At 36.2% G+C, this 15,119-nt stretch overlaps 1 protein-coding gene across 1 annotated transcript in view; it reads right to left on the reverse strand.

The window, feature by feature from the left end:
• Positions 1–211: 211 nt before the first annotated feature.
• IL1RAPL1 (interleukin 1 receptor accessory protein like 1) overlaps positions 212–15,119 on the reverse strand; it is a 584,229-nt gene continuing 569,321 nt past the window's right edge. Inside the window, exons 8-10 of the mRNA XM_042810633.1 lie at positions 14,510–14,653; positions 2,232–2,402; positions 212–930 (exon numbers count right to left, since the gene is read on the reverse strand). Of these exons, the coding sequence (XP_042666567.1) occupies positions 212–930; positions 2,232–2,402; positions 14,510–14,653 (1,034 nt within the window). The remainder of the gene's footprint in view (positions 931–2,231; positions 2,403–14,509; positions 14,654–15,119) is intronic.

The raw sequence follows: 15,119 nt of genomic DNA on the forward strand, positions 1-15,119 counted from the left end.
TCGAAAATGTGTATGGGAAGAGAACATGGGTAAAACAGGAAGACCGATGCTACAAAGAAATTGCAAAAAACGTATGTACAAGACCCTGTTTTTCCTCATATATTATCGATTGTAATGCATGTTTAACAGCAGCAGTCGAGGATGTAGTTCCAGGCACCGGACTGCAGACTCAGCTTCTACTCAAGGGGATGGACAGCCCCTTGCATTTCTGTCACCAAATGACACTTGATATACTGGTCTCCCGTGGCAAGAGGGGCAGTATCGCACTGTTTGTGTGAGCCTCTTCTGGATTCTGCTCCCTGTTAGTTTTTGTCTGTGGCCGCTGCCCGTTTATTAGTGTCATAGGGATGTTGCAGTAGGTATGCTGGTTACCTATTGAGGTAAGCGGCAGGGTGCCGGTAGGAGGTACATCATATTCATAGCTTCGATAATAGTGTTTCTGGCGCATCTGTGAATGATATGTGTTATGAAAGGTGGAGCGTAGATCTGGATGAGCAGTGGCAAGAGCAGTAGAGGTGGCAGCAGCCATTGAAATTGCGGAGACTGTCTGCAGTTCCCCAAAGGGCCCCTGCTCACTGACATCTAAAACCTGCTCGTGTGTGATGGGTTCAGTCCTCTTAAAAGGCATTTCGTACTGTAAACGTTTCCAGAATTTGGAATTCAACTTGTTGCATTTTGGTCCATGCCATTTAATGACAGTGAGGAGCTTGATGGTATGTTTCAGGGCCTCAACCTCCTGATAGTTCATAACTCCTCGCAGTTCACTGCATTCAATCAGTATCACTTTAATTTCTCCTGTGACTAACATGTTCCGAAGCCTTGTTTCCAGTTCAAAGATGCTCCAGCCTCTTCTTACCACATAATTTGGGGTCATGACGATGATCAGTCGCTTGCTTTGGTCTACACATCTTGCCACGTCTTCAATGTAGGCTACAAAATAAGACAATTGCTCAAAAATCAAGGCAAGAAAATATTTCATTCCCATAGGCTGGAGAGAAATAACAGAAGCAAACGCCCTTCTCCCAGAAAAGTTCTCTGAATGCTGCAAAAACATCACTTTCAAACATGTAAACTTTGCTTGCCAGGACAAGTTTTTTGGATAACCCGTTCTGGATGACCCTGCTTGAACAAGACAGCTGATGCAGATGACATCCAGAAGTTCTTTCCAACCTCAAGCATTCTATGATTCAGTGAAATATTTATTTCCCATTGGGCTACGTTTTGGTAGTGTTTGCAAATGAACTGTCAATTTATGCCTATATCTTTATTGGAACAAGCGTGTCCATCATCATTTTATCCATCACCATTTTCTAAAAAGTCACCCAGATAGGCAACAGAGCAGAAGCTGTGTTTTATTGTCAGCCTATAAAGCAAATGACATTCTAAGGTCTACTGATTCACTAGATTGTTCTTTTCCTTTCATGTATCCACAGAAACAGAGCTGTGTCCTGCAAATTAATGTTTAGGATACTGTAGATTTGAAAATATCCATGTGCTTATGATTAAGGTTGTGTTTTACTTATCCTTTCTTATAAATATGAATTCAATAAAATAGTTTGAACTTAGTAGTTTTATAAACGCCTACAACTGAAGTTACAAACTGCAACTTACAAATATTACTGAGCATAGGTTGGAATACCTTAAATATATATGAAAAAAATCTACTTATTTCAGTTGGAATCAATTCTCAGTTTCAGTCTCTGAAAATGATCCAGTGCCTCCACTACAGTTTATCTACCAGCAGTCTTTTATTTACTCTGCTGCAGATGTTTTCTCTCAGCTCTTGACTTAGACCAAAGACAACTGCTTTCTTCCTGTCTGAGTCTCTGTATAGACGGATAGCGATAATTATTTAGTTGTTTTTATATTAGTGTGATGGATATATTTCCAAGGAAACACGTAGGAATAGAAAATAAAAACCTCTTTATTAATTCCTAGGTGTGGAGACTCTCAAATAATCTGTGAATAAATATTAATCTTATTAATTTCCATTACCTATGCATGCCCTGTCTGCACTGTCTCACCTTCAATGAATATAATACACTTAGTAAAATATAATCTTCTTATCTAGGAAATGTACATCAAGCATATTTGGTGACTTATCTTATTCCACAAGATGATAGAGTTAAGATGACATTGGAAAGGGACAAGCATAGAATTAATACTTAAATAATATATGCAACCACAGCATACGTCGTGTAGAAAATACGCAAACATAAAGACATACTTACTTCCTGTGGGAATCAAATCTCTGTCTGGTATGAACAACTTGTATCCATAATGCTTTTCAAGCATATCTGGTAAGATCTCAAGAGCAAATCTTTCTTCTTCTCCAGTTTCTTGATTCCACTGATCAGGATCCACTTTGGTATAAGATAGATATGCATCATAGTCCTTGTTATCTAAAAAAATACAAGGAAAAAACGAAATTTCATTATTTGCTGTTCTTGCATATTGCTTAGATGATTGCCCAGGAATTATTCCTCAAAGAATTTCTCAGGAATGGTAAATTGCTTAGATAAAATAGCAAACTTTTACCCATTCTCCAGTTATGAAGCCATTCATCTTTTATGTTCCACCTAGTGGAGTTAATCCTTAATTACACGGATACAAGACAGAAGGGATCCATACCCATACACTGAACTCAGTCTGTGCATAAATATTTGTGTGAGGCTCTGCATGAAGGAAATCCACTCAGCTGTCTGGTGGCAGCTTGTGAGCACAGAAGAAAAGTCACTGAAAGAATCCAAATTGTTTCCTAGCTTTAAAATAGAAAGGAAAAGCATGGAAATACCCATACAAATGAACAGTTCTTTCTCTTGTATGCAAAAATATTTCTTTTTGTCAAATTTTCACTATAAATGTAAGGCTTAGAATGCTCTAAACATGTGCATACATTTACTTGTAAAATTCATTATTTTCCCAAGTCTGGGATTATTGCCAAACTCAGATCTTTGTAGCATCAGATCCCAATTATGCAGTTTAAATATCCTGAATTCTGTGTGCTTAAATATGCTAATTTAATGATACATTAATGTACATTTTAGTCTTTAACAGTGTATTATTTCATTTCAATTAAGTGAAATATTTGTGTCCGTATCTTAAATGTGCTTGGTGTGCTTACTTGAAAGACTGAATCAAAAAAGTCATCATTACTTTTCATTAAGAGGTCGATAATGCCAAGTGCTCTGGAACTAATTCAGTGGAATAAGAGGTCGCATTTTGAATTTTGTTGTGAAGAATGCAGAAAAAAATCAATGGCAAGATTAATGAAATGTTAACATCCTTCTAACCTTCTTGATAACATTATGCTCAGGCTGTGGAGAATATCAATTGCTTGTAAAAGAGATGTGACTGAATACCATGTGGTATAAGCGATGCTACACTCTTCAATGCTGACTTCCCTTTTTTTCTCAGCCAATCTTTTTTTGATTTTGCATTTTTTTGTACTTTGGTTGCACTATTTGGAAAAGCCTGCCGAAAGTAGGAAGGGTGCAAAGTGTATGAGTAAAATTAAAGAGCAGGCACTAGTCTTGAGTTGTCTACTCTTCCTTCCAAAGAACCACTCATATTTTGTTCATTAAAATCTGCAGAAGACAAAATTAAAATGGTAAAACTTTTTTCAAAGTTTCAAAACCAATGAAACGACCGTGTGCTTCATTTTCTCTCCTACACAATTTATCTGAAATTATATGTTGAAGTGTTTGTTCTCAAAAAAATAATGAACAGCAAAAACCAATACTACCAACAAACGAGATAAATAATGCCTTCCTTTGATCCATTATTTCATTATTTCAGTACTTGTGAAACCATAATCCTTCAAGATAAAGAAGCATCTAATGCCTCTGATATTGCCACTGAATGGATCAAATGCAAACAAGTGGGAGATTACAGAATAAGTTCTGACACTACAATAGGATAGTCTTAACCCAGCAATAGTGTTAACACATAGAAAGGTCAGGATATATATGGGGAAGTCACCACAACTGACATGATGGTGTGGTCATGCCATTTTCTTTTCTTGCCTTAGTAATGGCCATAATGACATTACAGGCTTTAGAGAAGCATTAATCCATTGGAAACCTTTGAATAAATATGAAAATGTGTCATTTCTCAAAGGAATGAATCATAAAAAATAATGCAGCATTGAAACTGTTTTGAAGGCTTCAAGATATCGTCTGTGAAGACAGTTTGCACGTTCTTAATTTGAGGGAAACTTATTCACACTGTGCCAAAACTTTATTGAGCACACAATTATGATTCTAATGCTTTTTTTTTTTTTAATAAATATAAATTTTCGTAACATTCCAGCATTCCTACTGACTATAGCTGTGTTATCTGTGATTGCAGGGAACACTTCTTTCAACCCTAGTTCCCTACTTTTAATAGTATTTGCAAGTGTAGGAGAGCCAAGATTTACAGTATACGTACATAGATGGGTTCAAGCAAACATGAATTTATTTAAACTCCAGTACAGCTAGATGTGTAGTCCAGTCTGGGAAACTGTTAGATGCTTTAGCACAGTGGTTTTCCTGAACTATCATACTCCCCATCTGTCAGTTATTTTTTAACTTTGATGAAAAGTAGAAAGCTCAATTTACAGCAGAATTACTTTATGCAGTAATTTTGTTATCCAATGGGCTGACATACTGGCATAAGCAGACAATTCTAAAAATGTGAGATGTCTGGTATACACAGGGTATGATCACATCACTCCCATCTCCAGGAAAGTATTTTAACACAGAATAGGTGACCTCTCTGATCGTGGTTTGTGGAACTGATGTCAGTATTCTAAATGTCTATGCCTGTATTCTGATCTTCACTCTTTTTTTTTTTTTTTTTTTTTTTTTTTTTGTAATGTTCTGTCTCCATGGACTGAGAGAGAGCCAGAAGCCATAGGGCTCTTGTGGCTGAGTCAAAGCCTGGCAGCTGGGGCACGTATCTTGCCAGTCTTTTGGCCATGTCATGTGGAAGCAAGAGGCTCTGCAAACCCTTTTCTGTTGGGCTCTATTCTACCTAGGCCTTCTTTTGCATAAAAGCACATCCAGGCGACCCCAGACTCAGAGCAAGTATGCAGTAAATACACCATAGCTTTCTGTTTTCTGAACTTCTCACTGGAACATACATTTTACACTTGAAAATATTTGGTTTCAGCATATCTTCCTTTTCCACAACAACCAACCAAACAAACAGAAACAAAGCAAACAAAATTTAATCAGAAATTTCCTAATCTTCTCCTAATTACAATCAAGTCACAAAGGACTTGATATTACTGTGTAATATGGTAATAACTAAATCCTTCCAGATTTTGGGTACATAATGTTGTCTGGAGCAAATATTTAGTTGTAGAATAGAAAGGCAAAAATCCAAAAGTGAAACAAATCTGGTAGCATCCCATAGTTAATTTTACAAAGAGAATTTCCTCATTTTCCCTTGTCAGCAAACAATGAAGTCTTCTGTCCAAGTATTCTCAGAGTGAAAATGTGACTGACTGTTGCTGCACTTTCTTGTTCAAAGATTTCTTGTTGTCAGGCTCCTGTGCATTAGCAATAAGCAGGAATATAGTTACTCACTGCCTGTTTCCTCCCTCAGGAAGAAAAATACCTGCTAATTATCAAATGCATGGATTTTGATCATTTCATCTGAAACTTTTCTTTTTCCTGTGGAGATTCAGAGCAATTTTCTACATACACTTTTGTACCTGAAAGCATTGTTCTTCCCTTCTCTGTTTCAGGATTCTTTTTTAAATAAACATCAGAATAAATTCTTCTAGCTTTATATCCAAGTACTTTGCAGAGCTGTTGCATGCAATAGCTGTCCTTTAATTCAGTAAACACATCTGAGTATGGCATACAGTACCATACAATGGCAATACTTTTTGCTGTAGATGGGAAGAGGCTTTTTTTACCTCTTCCCATTCCTAGAGAACAGACAAATAATCCTTTGCGGTTATGAGGTTTATAATTATTTTCTGCTGCTTACTAGGTGTCATACAACCAGGATGGAGCTCTTTAGCTCAACAGCCTCCATTAATTTAAAAGGCTGAAGTGAAACATAAAACAGACATTGCACGGGCAAATTTAATGAAAAATAATAATAATTCATGGTTTCTTGTATGAGAATACATTGAAGCTCTGGATTAGTTTGGTACAGTGAGGTCAGACATGGCCCATGCTACAGGTACAATGCACGTCAGTCAACCAAAGACCACTTGTACTTCAAGACTCTGGTCAAACAGGCTGGGAAGTACAAACTTTGCTGTGGCATTTTAATTGTTGTATGGAGTTGAAAGTAAAGACACTGACTAGCGGTCTTGGACTCAGCCAAAGGTCAGACAAAATTATTTGGATCAGTCTTAGGGGTAGACATTGAAGGTGAAATGCCAGATACATTAAAAACAAATGGAGACATGATTTCATTCAGTGGCTCAGGATTTTAGCCAAAACACCTGTTGCATCATTGCAACATGCATTCTTTAATGCTGTCAATTTATTTCAGTGATCATCCAAATGTAGAAACGGTCATATTCCCTGTAACATTCTAGAGGGTTAATGCTGCAGAAGTGATATAAATTTTTAGAGGATGAAGTTGTAAATGCTGCTTGTTATTCTGAGGATGTGCTCAGCAGCAGTCTTTTAAAGGCTCAATGTAAGCATAAAATGAAACCCAGACTCCATATGCATCTACTTTCCTCTTCTACAGGGACCAGCAGACAGACTCAACTTTGAATTTTTATTATATATCTACATGTTTTCTAACAATTTGCATGTTGCCCTCCAAGGGGACAGCGGTTTGGACCTTTGAGGTTTCATTAACCTTAAGCATTGCAGCTATTTCTGCTAATGGAGTACAGAAAACCATTAACAGATGAAAAATTAAAAATAGAAAAGTACCTCCATAAAGTTATTTTTTTCTTATCAACCATGTTCAAGCAGATGACAAGTCTGGATTCCCAGCTGGCATGGTATGTTATAGCACAAGACAGATTGACTGATCAAAATAAAGAGAAACATACAACACAGTATTTCATAGCGTCGATAGATCTGAATCTTATTTTAATGAAGCTGTACACCAGTCAGCCCATACCTTTGTGCATTGTGTAATCTCCCAGAGTCATTAACAGCGACTTCAGAAATAGCCAGTGCTCCAAAGGGAGCTGACAACACATGTGCTGCTCTGCAGCCAGGAGTAGCTGGCTTTCCCAGATCTTCCCCTTGTGAATCAATGGAAGATTGACAGCTGATGTTCCAGAACATGTGTCAGCACTGTAAAAACTCAGGTATTCATCTAGATGCAATGCACTGATTTAATCAGGTGTTTCAAGTGGGGTCCATAGAAATGACAGGCAAGTACAGCAGGGAACTGCTGTGAGGCTTTCCTCTTTGAAAACACCGTGTTCAGCAAGAGTGTCAAAGGGGTGAGTTTTCAAAATTTCACACAGAATTCTGTACCTGTTTCATTATTTGTGGGGCGGCATTTAATGCTCACATTGCAATAGTGCTCATTACCCTCAAAACAGTGGAAAAGATAACCCAAATTCTTGGATGATTAAAAATACCAAATCATTATGAGTCTTTCAAAACACTTGTTTTTCCTCAGACTATTTACTGTTGATTGTGATGCTCACCTTATCACTTAATTTTTGTTCTTTAAATGCCAAGCTTTTTTTATTGTTAATAAAAACAAAAAACTGCCAACATCAGCTTTGTCACGGTGAAGTACCTGTTAAATGGAGTATTCCTAATGATAGTCTAGATTCTTGCCTGAAGTGGGAAATGGTGAACTGAAGGGAGATTATAAATGCAACACTGGTAAAAGGGTTAAAGAAGTATAATCAGTTCTAAAAAGGTTCTTGAGTATTCTCAGCACACCATAGACTAGGAAAAATAAGAATGCCTTTTGCCCATAAGTTTATAATGGTATGTAATGGTACTTTATGGTACGTTTATAAAAATACTAAAGCAGCAGGTATGCATTTTTTCCCCTTCCTATTAATTTGTCAGCCACCTTTAAGGTGTATTTTTCCTTATTATCTATAATTACAACTAAAATTTCTTAACGATAGGTACATAAGATTACTACTTATTTAAACTGAATAACCTATTATTAAAAGTGATTTTTCCTCATGTACTTACTCTGATTTCTTATTTGTAGCTAAATGAAAAGCTTCAATGTTTCTAAGCCATTCTCATTAATATGGAAGTGAGTAACTAAATTAAATACTACTATTGAAGTAATTCTTCTTTTTATATATAAAAAGCTGGTGTAGCATTAATCTCAAAAATTGTTCTCAATGTGAAAATGCAGAAATTTTTATATACAATTATCAGAATGTTAAAATTTATGAAAACTAAAATATGGTGATAGAAGGTATTCTCTTGGTTTGTATGAACTATTTGCTGGTCTAAGAAAAAAATTATTAGTGGTAGGTGGTGAAAGACTGAACAGTAACTACCTAGTAAGGAGTCATAGCATAGCACAGCATATGCTTATGAAAGACAAGATCCTTTTTTTAAAGAGCAGAAAGTCAGCAGTTGTCATGTAGGATCTGAAAAGGAAGGGATATAATTTTTTCTGTACAAAATACGTATCCTAAACTGACAAAGTGTAAAGTAGTGACTACTCCTTATTATCCTAATTCAACAAAACAGCTAATTACCTGTATAAAATACATGTTTATTTGCATGCTCCTTAGTCCAACTATCTATGATAGTACTTATATAATTGGGTTTTGTAGTGTGAAAAGTGGAGCTGAGATAGCCTTGGTGTAAGTAAACCAACCAACCAAACAAACAAAACAAAACAAAACATCAAGAGAGAAATGGCTTGGAAAAAGGCTTTCAATCTAAAATTCTAGACATTGAATGCCAATGTACTGCATTCATCTTGCTTACCTTTGAAAACAACAATAAAAAAAACAACAACAGCAAATAAAAAGCCATCAACAGCAACAAAACAAGAAAAACAACTTCAAAGCTCAGAGTCGTTTGACAGAGCTGCTGGCTGAAGAACAGGAGGTATCTCAGTCTTCAGATGATAGACTTTTTTTCTAGCTTACTTTTTTTTTTTAATGGTTCTATGTGCCATAAAATAGGGAGAGAGTAACATAAGGAAAGAGGAAAAAAAATAATTTTTAATTTGAATTAGTAAGTTTCAAGGAAACTAGAAAATCTCATATTCATTGGAGACATAAACTGAGATTTCATTCCTTGAATTGCTTTTCAGATGTAAATAAATAACACAAATGAAAAGAGTTAACAGTAAACGTAAGCAATTATCCAAAAATAAATTGTAATTAAATAAGGAAAATCCTTGTTTTGTAACTAGTGTTATTTAGAAAGATGAAGACTGAATTTTTTTCTAAAGGTAATTTTAACAGAAATGGAAATTGATATTCATAGGGTAGGATTTCTTATTGCTACAATTTGCCAGTGGCCATCAAGAATACATATACTGTGCTGAGACTGCTACTACAAACTTATTCCATGAGTCCCTAGAGAAGACTTTGTAATTGCAAAGTCACTAACTTCAGCAGTAATTTCAGTATAGCTGTACCTGCATAGCGTGATCATCAACACAAGCAGTTTAGCAGGTGCCTAGGCCACTGAAAAAAGCTATACTTGAAAGTCAGCATCTGAAGCATTAACAATCTCAAAGCATTTTCTTTCTTGGCTTCACAAGAAGTTTACTGGGGTGAAACACAGGAAATCACAGAGAAGTGTTTTTTACCTCATCTTAATTTGTGCAGTGAATAAGGAATTTTTTTAGGCAATCCCATAGGTCCGTAAGCCCTGAAAGTCTTTTGCTGCTATATAATGGTAAAGATGAAAATCACAACTACTTAAGGAGTCCCAGATGCAACAGAGATTTCAAGGCAGAAACCATTTTATCAATTTCCTAAATGAGAATTGATTTGCTTCCTCTCAGAAAACAACAAAACTCATTTTTAATAGAGTGCATCACTCTCAGCCCAGAAACAACCACTACAGCTGTCATATACTGAATCCAAGGAAGATTTCTTAAATTTAAAGAGCTTACAAATGACACTTCTCAACAATCTTAGGAACACTTCTAAAAAAAATAAATTAAAATAAAAAAGGAAACAAAAAAAGTGAAATCAGAGAAACTCCAGGGCCTTGATTCCCACGTACCAAGCCTGGCCATGTGTAGTCTGAGACCTTAGTCCCCCTGTTCACCAATGTTTCCTTTGTAAGGAAATTTGAGAATAGCGTGAAAGACATCATAGAGAGAGCCCTGTCCAACACTGTAGGAACAGTTGTGGGAATTAAAGGCACTAAGAGACATTTTGAAGGTTGTTGAATCAACTGTCAGACAAAGGTCTGTCTTTCTAGTTATCAGCTGAATATTTTTATTTTTGTTGTTATTGTTCATAACCCTCAAACTGGGCTTCTAGTCAGACTGATTGTGACAAGAAACATTTATGAATTTTTATTAAAGACCTGTGTTCACAGCACATTTGTTCAATCTTCTTTCTAATTTCTAAACGATTCTGTTCTTGTCAATTTTAATGTCAGCCTCTTCATGCAAAATTTCTTCTTTCTGATGATAGTGCTTATTTATTCCTTCACACAAAAATTTTAATCAGTTTAAGTGGTTACTAATGTATCCCAAAATGGCAGTGTCCAGTGCCTGCAGGCATTTTCTACTCATAAATGTGTTGTGTGCTCTTTTCTCTGAAATTGGAACCTGAAATATAAACACGCATATAAATTCATGATTTTGAGTAATTTTGCCCATCTGACCATGTCAAGTAGTTTTCAGCCTAACTTCTTAACCTTCTGGATTTATTCTCAATATACCTTAAGTCTAGAATTTGGATGTCTGAACATTCACTGAAAACTCTCATGTCTTGAAATAGCAAGAAAAATTTCAAAATAGAAATTTTGGTGAATTGGAGTCTCCTGGACACTTTAAGGCAGCATCAGAAAGGGTGCTTCTGGTCTGAGCCCCTTTTCTCCCCTTCTCTCCTTGCTGCTTGTCTTGGTGGCTGTCCTGGTTCGAGACTGATCCCTGCATGATTTCATGGGCAGAAACAATCTCTCAAAGGAGGAAGTTGTCCTGGGTAAAACCCTGGGAAAATTTCCATAGATATTAGGAGGCCTGGGTTTCACGTCTCTTGTAAACAAAGAGAGGATTTCTATACAGTGCTATATCTCCTCTGATATCAAAAAGCTTTTAAGATCAGAGAGTGTGAGAAGTTAGGGTGTATCTTGATCCAGAGTAATTACAAATGTTTTCTTGCATTTTTTTTTCTCCTAACTCTTACTTAAAATATAACACTTAGTTTATTAAGTTCATTTGAAACTGAGAAAGGCAGCAAAGTAGATCCATGGAAAAAAAAAAAAATGAAAATAACAACAGCTAAAACATCAGAGAATGAATGTGGTATAAAACTGTAATGTAAGGGCTCTACGTACAATAAAACATAAGAATTCATCACTTCTTGAAGCAGTTTTCAATATAACATGCTAATACTTGAAGTATATTTTACAGACAAGACTTTTTAAAATAAACTTCTAAATTTAGAGTCTTAAACTCAGAAAGGATGCCTGCCTGCCATTTAACAATGACCAGCCCTCAGAAGTTCCCACTGAACATCTATTTCTGAAAATTTTGTTGTTTTCAGAGTATTATTGAACAGGGTATCATCTTCATTATGTATTCTGTCAGATCTTAAATTGATTTGCTGGTCAAACAGGTTTGGGGATTTCAGACTACTTCACTGATAGGGATGAGCTGTCTCTCTGAGAGGCAAGGCATGCCAAGCAACTTCATGTGGGAAAGTTGCTTTGCCATAGGTCAGAGAGCTTTGCCAGTGCTCCATTTTCCAGGGAGATATGTCAGACATTAGTGATGAAGTCCACTAACCAAACTCCAGAACACAGTGTTTATTTGAGTATGTTTTACTTCAGCAGAAAAGGGAGTTAACTGAGGGAAAAAAGAGGGCTTTCCCAGAAGACAAGGCTGAGCTGAAGTGTTTGCTGGAGAGAGAAAAAGAGGAAAACAGAGTCACTGAGATGAGAGAAAATGGGAAATTCCAGGATGCAAGTTAGGGAAATGAGGAATCGGTATCTGAGAATGCTTGTTTACTCTCCATCACTCTCAGAGAAAGTAATAAATTCAGTTTCGATGGTTAAATACTTTGTTTTCAACTATTTCTCAGAATTCCCATGCCTCCCACAGAAATATGCATGAGAAAAACTAGTTTCTAAGGAAAAGAAAGAGGAACTGTGATGAGATTCAACATCCTGAAAGCCTTGTTTAGAAATGAAGCATTGCATTTGATAACAATTTTTAAAGGAAAATTTCAATTGGACTTCACTTCTACAGTGTTTCAAATTCTCTCTGGATACACCACAGTGAACACAAAAGCCTGTGCCATTTTGATGTTTGCTTATCTACGTGCTATCCTGAAGTATGCCAGCTCATGATGTAAATGATGAATAGCATGTAGACACTTGGCTGTGGCGCTTCAGGAGTTCAGGTCAGAAAAAGATTTTACAGTTCAGCATTTTGTGTCTTTCAGTAAGAGGCGAAGCCAAGGGAAAGGACCTGAATTTATGTCTGCAATTTATCTCCACACAATCCATGGTTTGGCCTCCTTTGGGGCATTTTCTCTCCATCTTCTTAATTCTGCAAGAGCACAGGTGAGAGAGACAGAGCAGAAGTACAGCTGCAGTATCTTCGTTCTCACAGTAGGTTTTGTCCATGTTGCTAGTATATATACTATACTGAGTACGGTAGAAGCTGCAGTATTCTGTTATAAGAATCTGCAAGTAGTATTCCTCCTGATTTGTTACTTCAATTAAGCATTCAAACAATGCATCAGCATTGAGCGTGTAAGGAGAATCTAAGTTTTATCCTGTAAATTAAATTAAATTGGCTCAGTAAAACAAACTGATGTTATTTTTCTTTCTCTTGTATTCCAGAATAGTACAGTTTAAAAACTAAAATTTTGTTACATAAAATGGATGATTAAAGCATTTCCATCCCTAGGGCACTGATGTAAAGGGTAAGAGGAGAGAGAGACAGGTTTGTAACACTTGCTAAGAGTAAGTCTGCAAATTAATTGGAGAGATTTGAAGTACCAATAATTGACAGCTGTAAAAGTAAGAATTACTGCAACAGAGAAAAAACATTAAATTGCAACTATTTAAATAATTACTAAACCAGATGTTTCTTCTTTCATCATATGATATGATTATTATTGAATTCATACATGCAAGTAAGCATGCTTCTATGAACTGTGGGTTGCATTTTGAATGAGGAGGATCTTGGCTTCTGAAAAAAAGTAGAGTATGTCAAAATATTTCATGAATCATAGTCATGGGCCACAGTTTCCTTTTCTGTAAAATAAGTAACCTGTTGTGATTATTTTTTCCCCACTGAGTTGCACTAATACACATCCTTTTCGTCAGTCTAGTAGGATACAAAATGTTCTAATGTTCTGCAGCATTTTGTTGTTCTGAGCATTTTCTATTTTGAATTCTCATGCATTTTTAGATTGGAGGCAAAAATGGGTCATTCCCCAGTGATCTTAATATGGAAGGCTTTCCCTTACGCAGAGACCTTTAATTTTGCTGCCACTCTCATCCTGTATCAGTGACAGATCTGGCCAGTGCAGTATCTATTTCTTAAAGTATGTCACATATAGATGCTATCCACAGGCTATTACCTTGAACAGTAATATAACTTTCAGCAGTATTTCAGTAAAAAGGAAGGTTCTGTCATCAAAGATGTAGCGGTAGCACAAAACATCAAGAACTCTGACCCAAGAAACCAAATCTAATTAATCAGAACCTGAAGCTCAACTGGGTTTGCTGTCCAGCAGCAGTTTTATTAGTGTGCAGAGAAGACCTTCTTTGTTTCTTAAAAACAGAAGAAAAGAAAACACATGTATACATTTGACACAGTCCAGAGCATACACTGCAGACTACTTTTGTTAAAGCTGGCTTTCCTTGAACCACAAAACAGCATTAATGACCATTAGCCAATCTCCAAGTGATTAAGTAAATGAACTCAGGAAAATGGACTGTTGGGTGTGCTCCCAAACACTCAGCACAGTTTATTGAAACTGATCCATTTAAACAAGCAGTATTCTGTTCAACCTCTGCCTATCAGGGAAATACAATTACTGAGGACACTTCCATGCTTAAGAGGAGGTGAAGCTGGCTTTCAGCACTGACAAAAGGGAACAGCCTTGCAAGCCTCAGTGTTGGTAACTTTCATGTGGTGTTGGGAGCATGGAAGCACGGATCTAAAAGACACACGTGTCACCTTGAGAGCCAGAAGGCAGCACAAACACCAGCTGAATAGTCATTGCTGCTAATGTGCTGTATGAGGAATGTGTATTAAAGTCAGTGCCTAATGCAGTGGGAAATAAAAATTGCAGTTGTTAACACATCTTGAACTGAAATTAAATTTGGGTCTTAATGGAGAGAAATAGACATATTTAGAAGGTAAGAAACATACTGAAAAGCTGCCTTACCTCCATCTAGTTCTTCAGCTCCAAAATGATTCCTGTAGAAGAGCATAATCTCTATCTTGTAACACTTGTAGATAGTCACTAAACAAACAAGCAGCAGCAGAATAGCACCAAGCCCACCAGCAAGCTCAACTGTATACATCAGCTCTGCAAAGAATTACAAAATACAATAATAGCCACATTCCAAAACAGAAAAGATTAACAGCAGACTTCATATTTAGGTTAATTACTAATATAAAATGAGTGATATTTTATTTTATTTTATTTTATTTTATTTTATTTTATTTTATTTTATTTTATTTTATTTTATTTTATTTTTAAATTTGAAGATCCTGTGCAAAAAAATACCTAGGAATGTGTTTTCTTTATTAACATAATTTTTCCTTTGGTGCAGTATCTAAACTGCTCTTATGTAAAACAACAGATGCTGGAATATGTATGCGAGTATGCATACATACAAGAGAGATTTGATAACCCTCGTCCATCTCTCTCCCTGCAGATACACTACAATTCATTTTATGAACATAAACATTGACGTGCCATTTACAGTGAAAGCAGAAGTGAATTTCTTTTTGGGGGGGAGAGTGGGGAGGGCATGGCATAATGAAAACAT

The sequence above is a fragment of the Centrocercus urophasianus genome, unplaced genomic scaffold, assembly GCF_019232065.1.
Source record: "Centrocercus urophasianus isolate 14NV4802_14NV808 unplaced genomic scaffold, USGS_Curo_1.0 seq_12, whole genome shotgun sequence".
NCBI classification, from domain to species: Eukaryota; Metazoa; Chordata; class Aves; order Galliformes; family Phasianidae; genus Centrocercus; species Centrocercus urophasianus.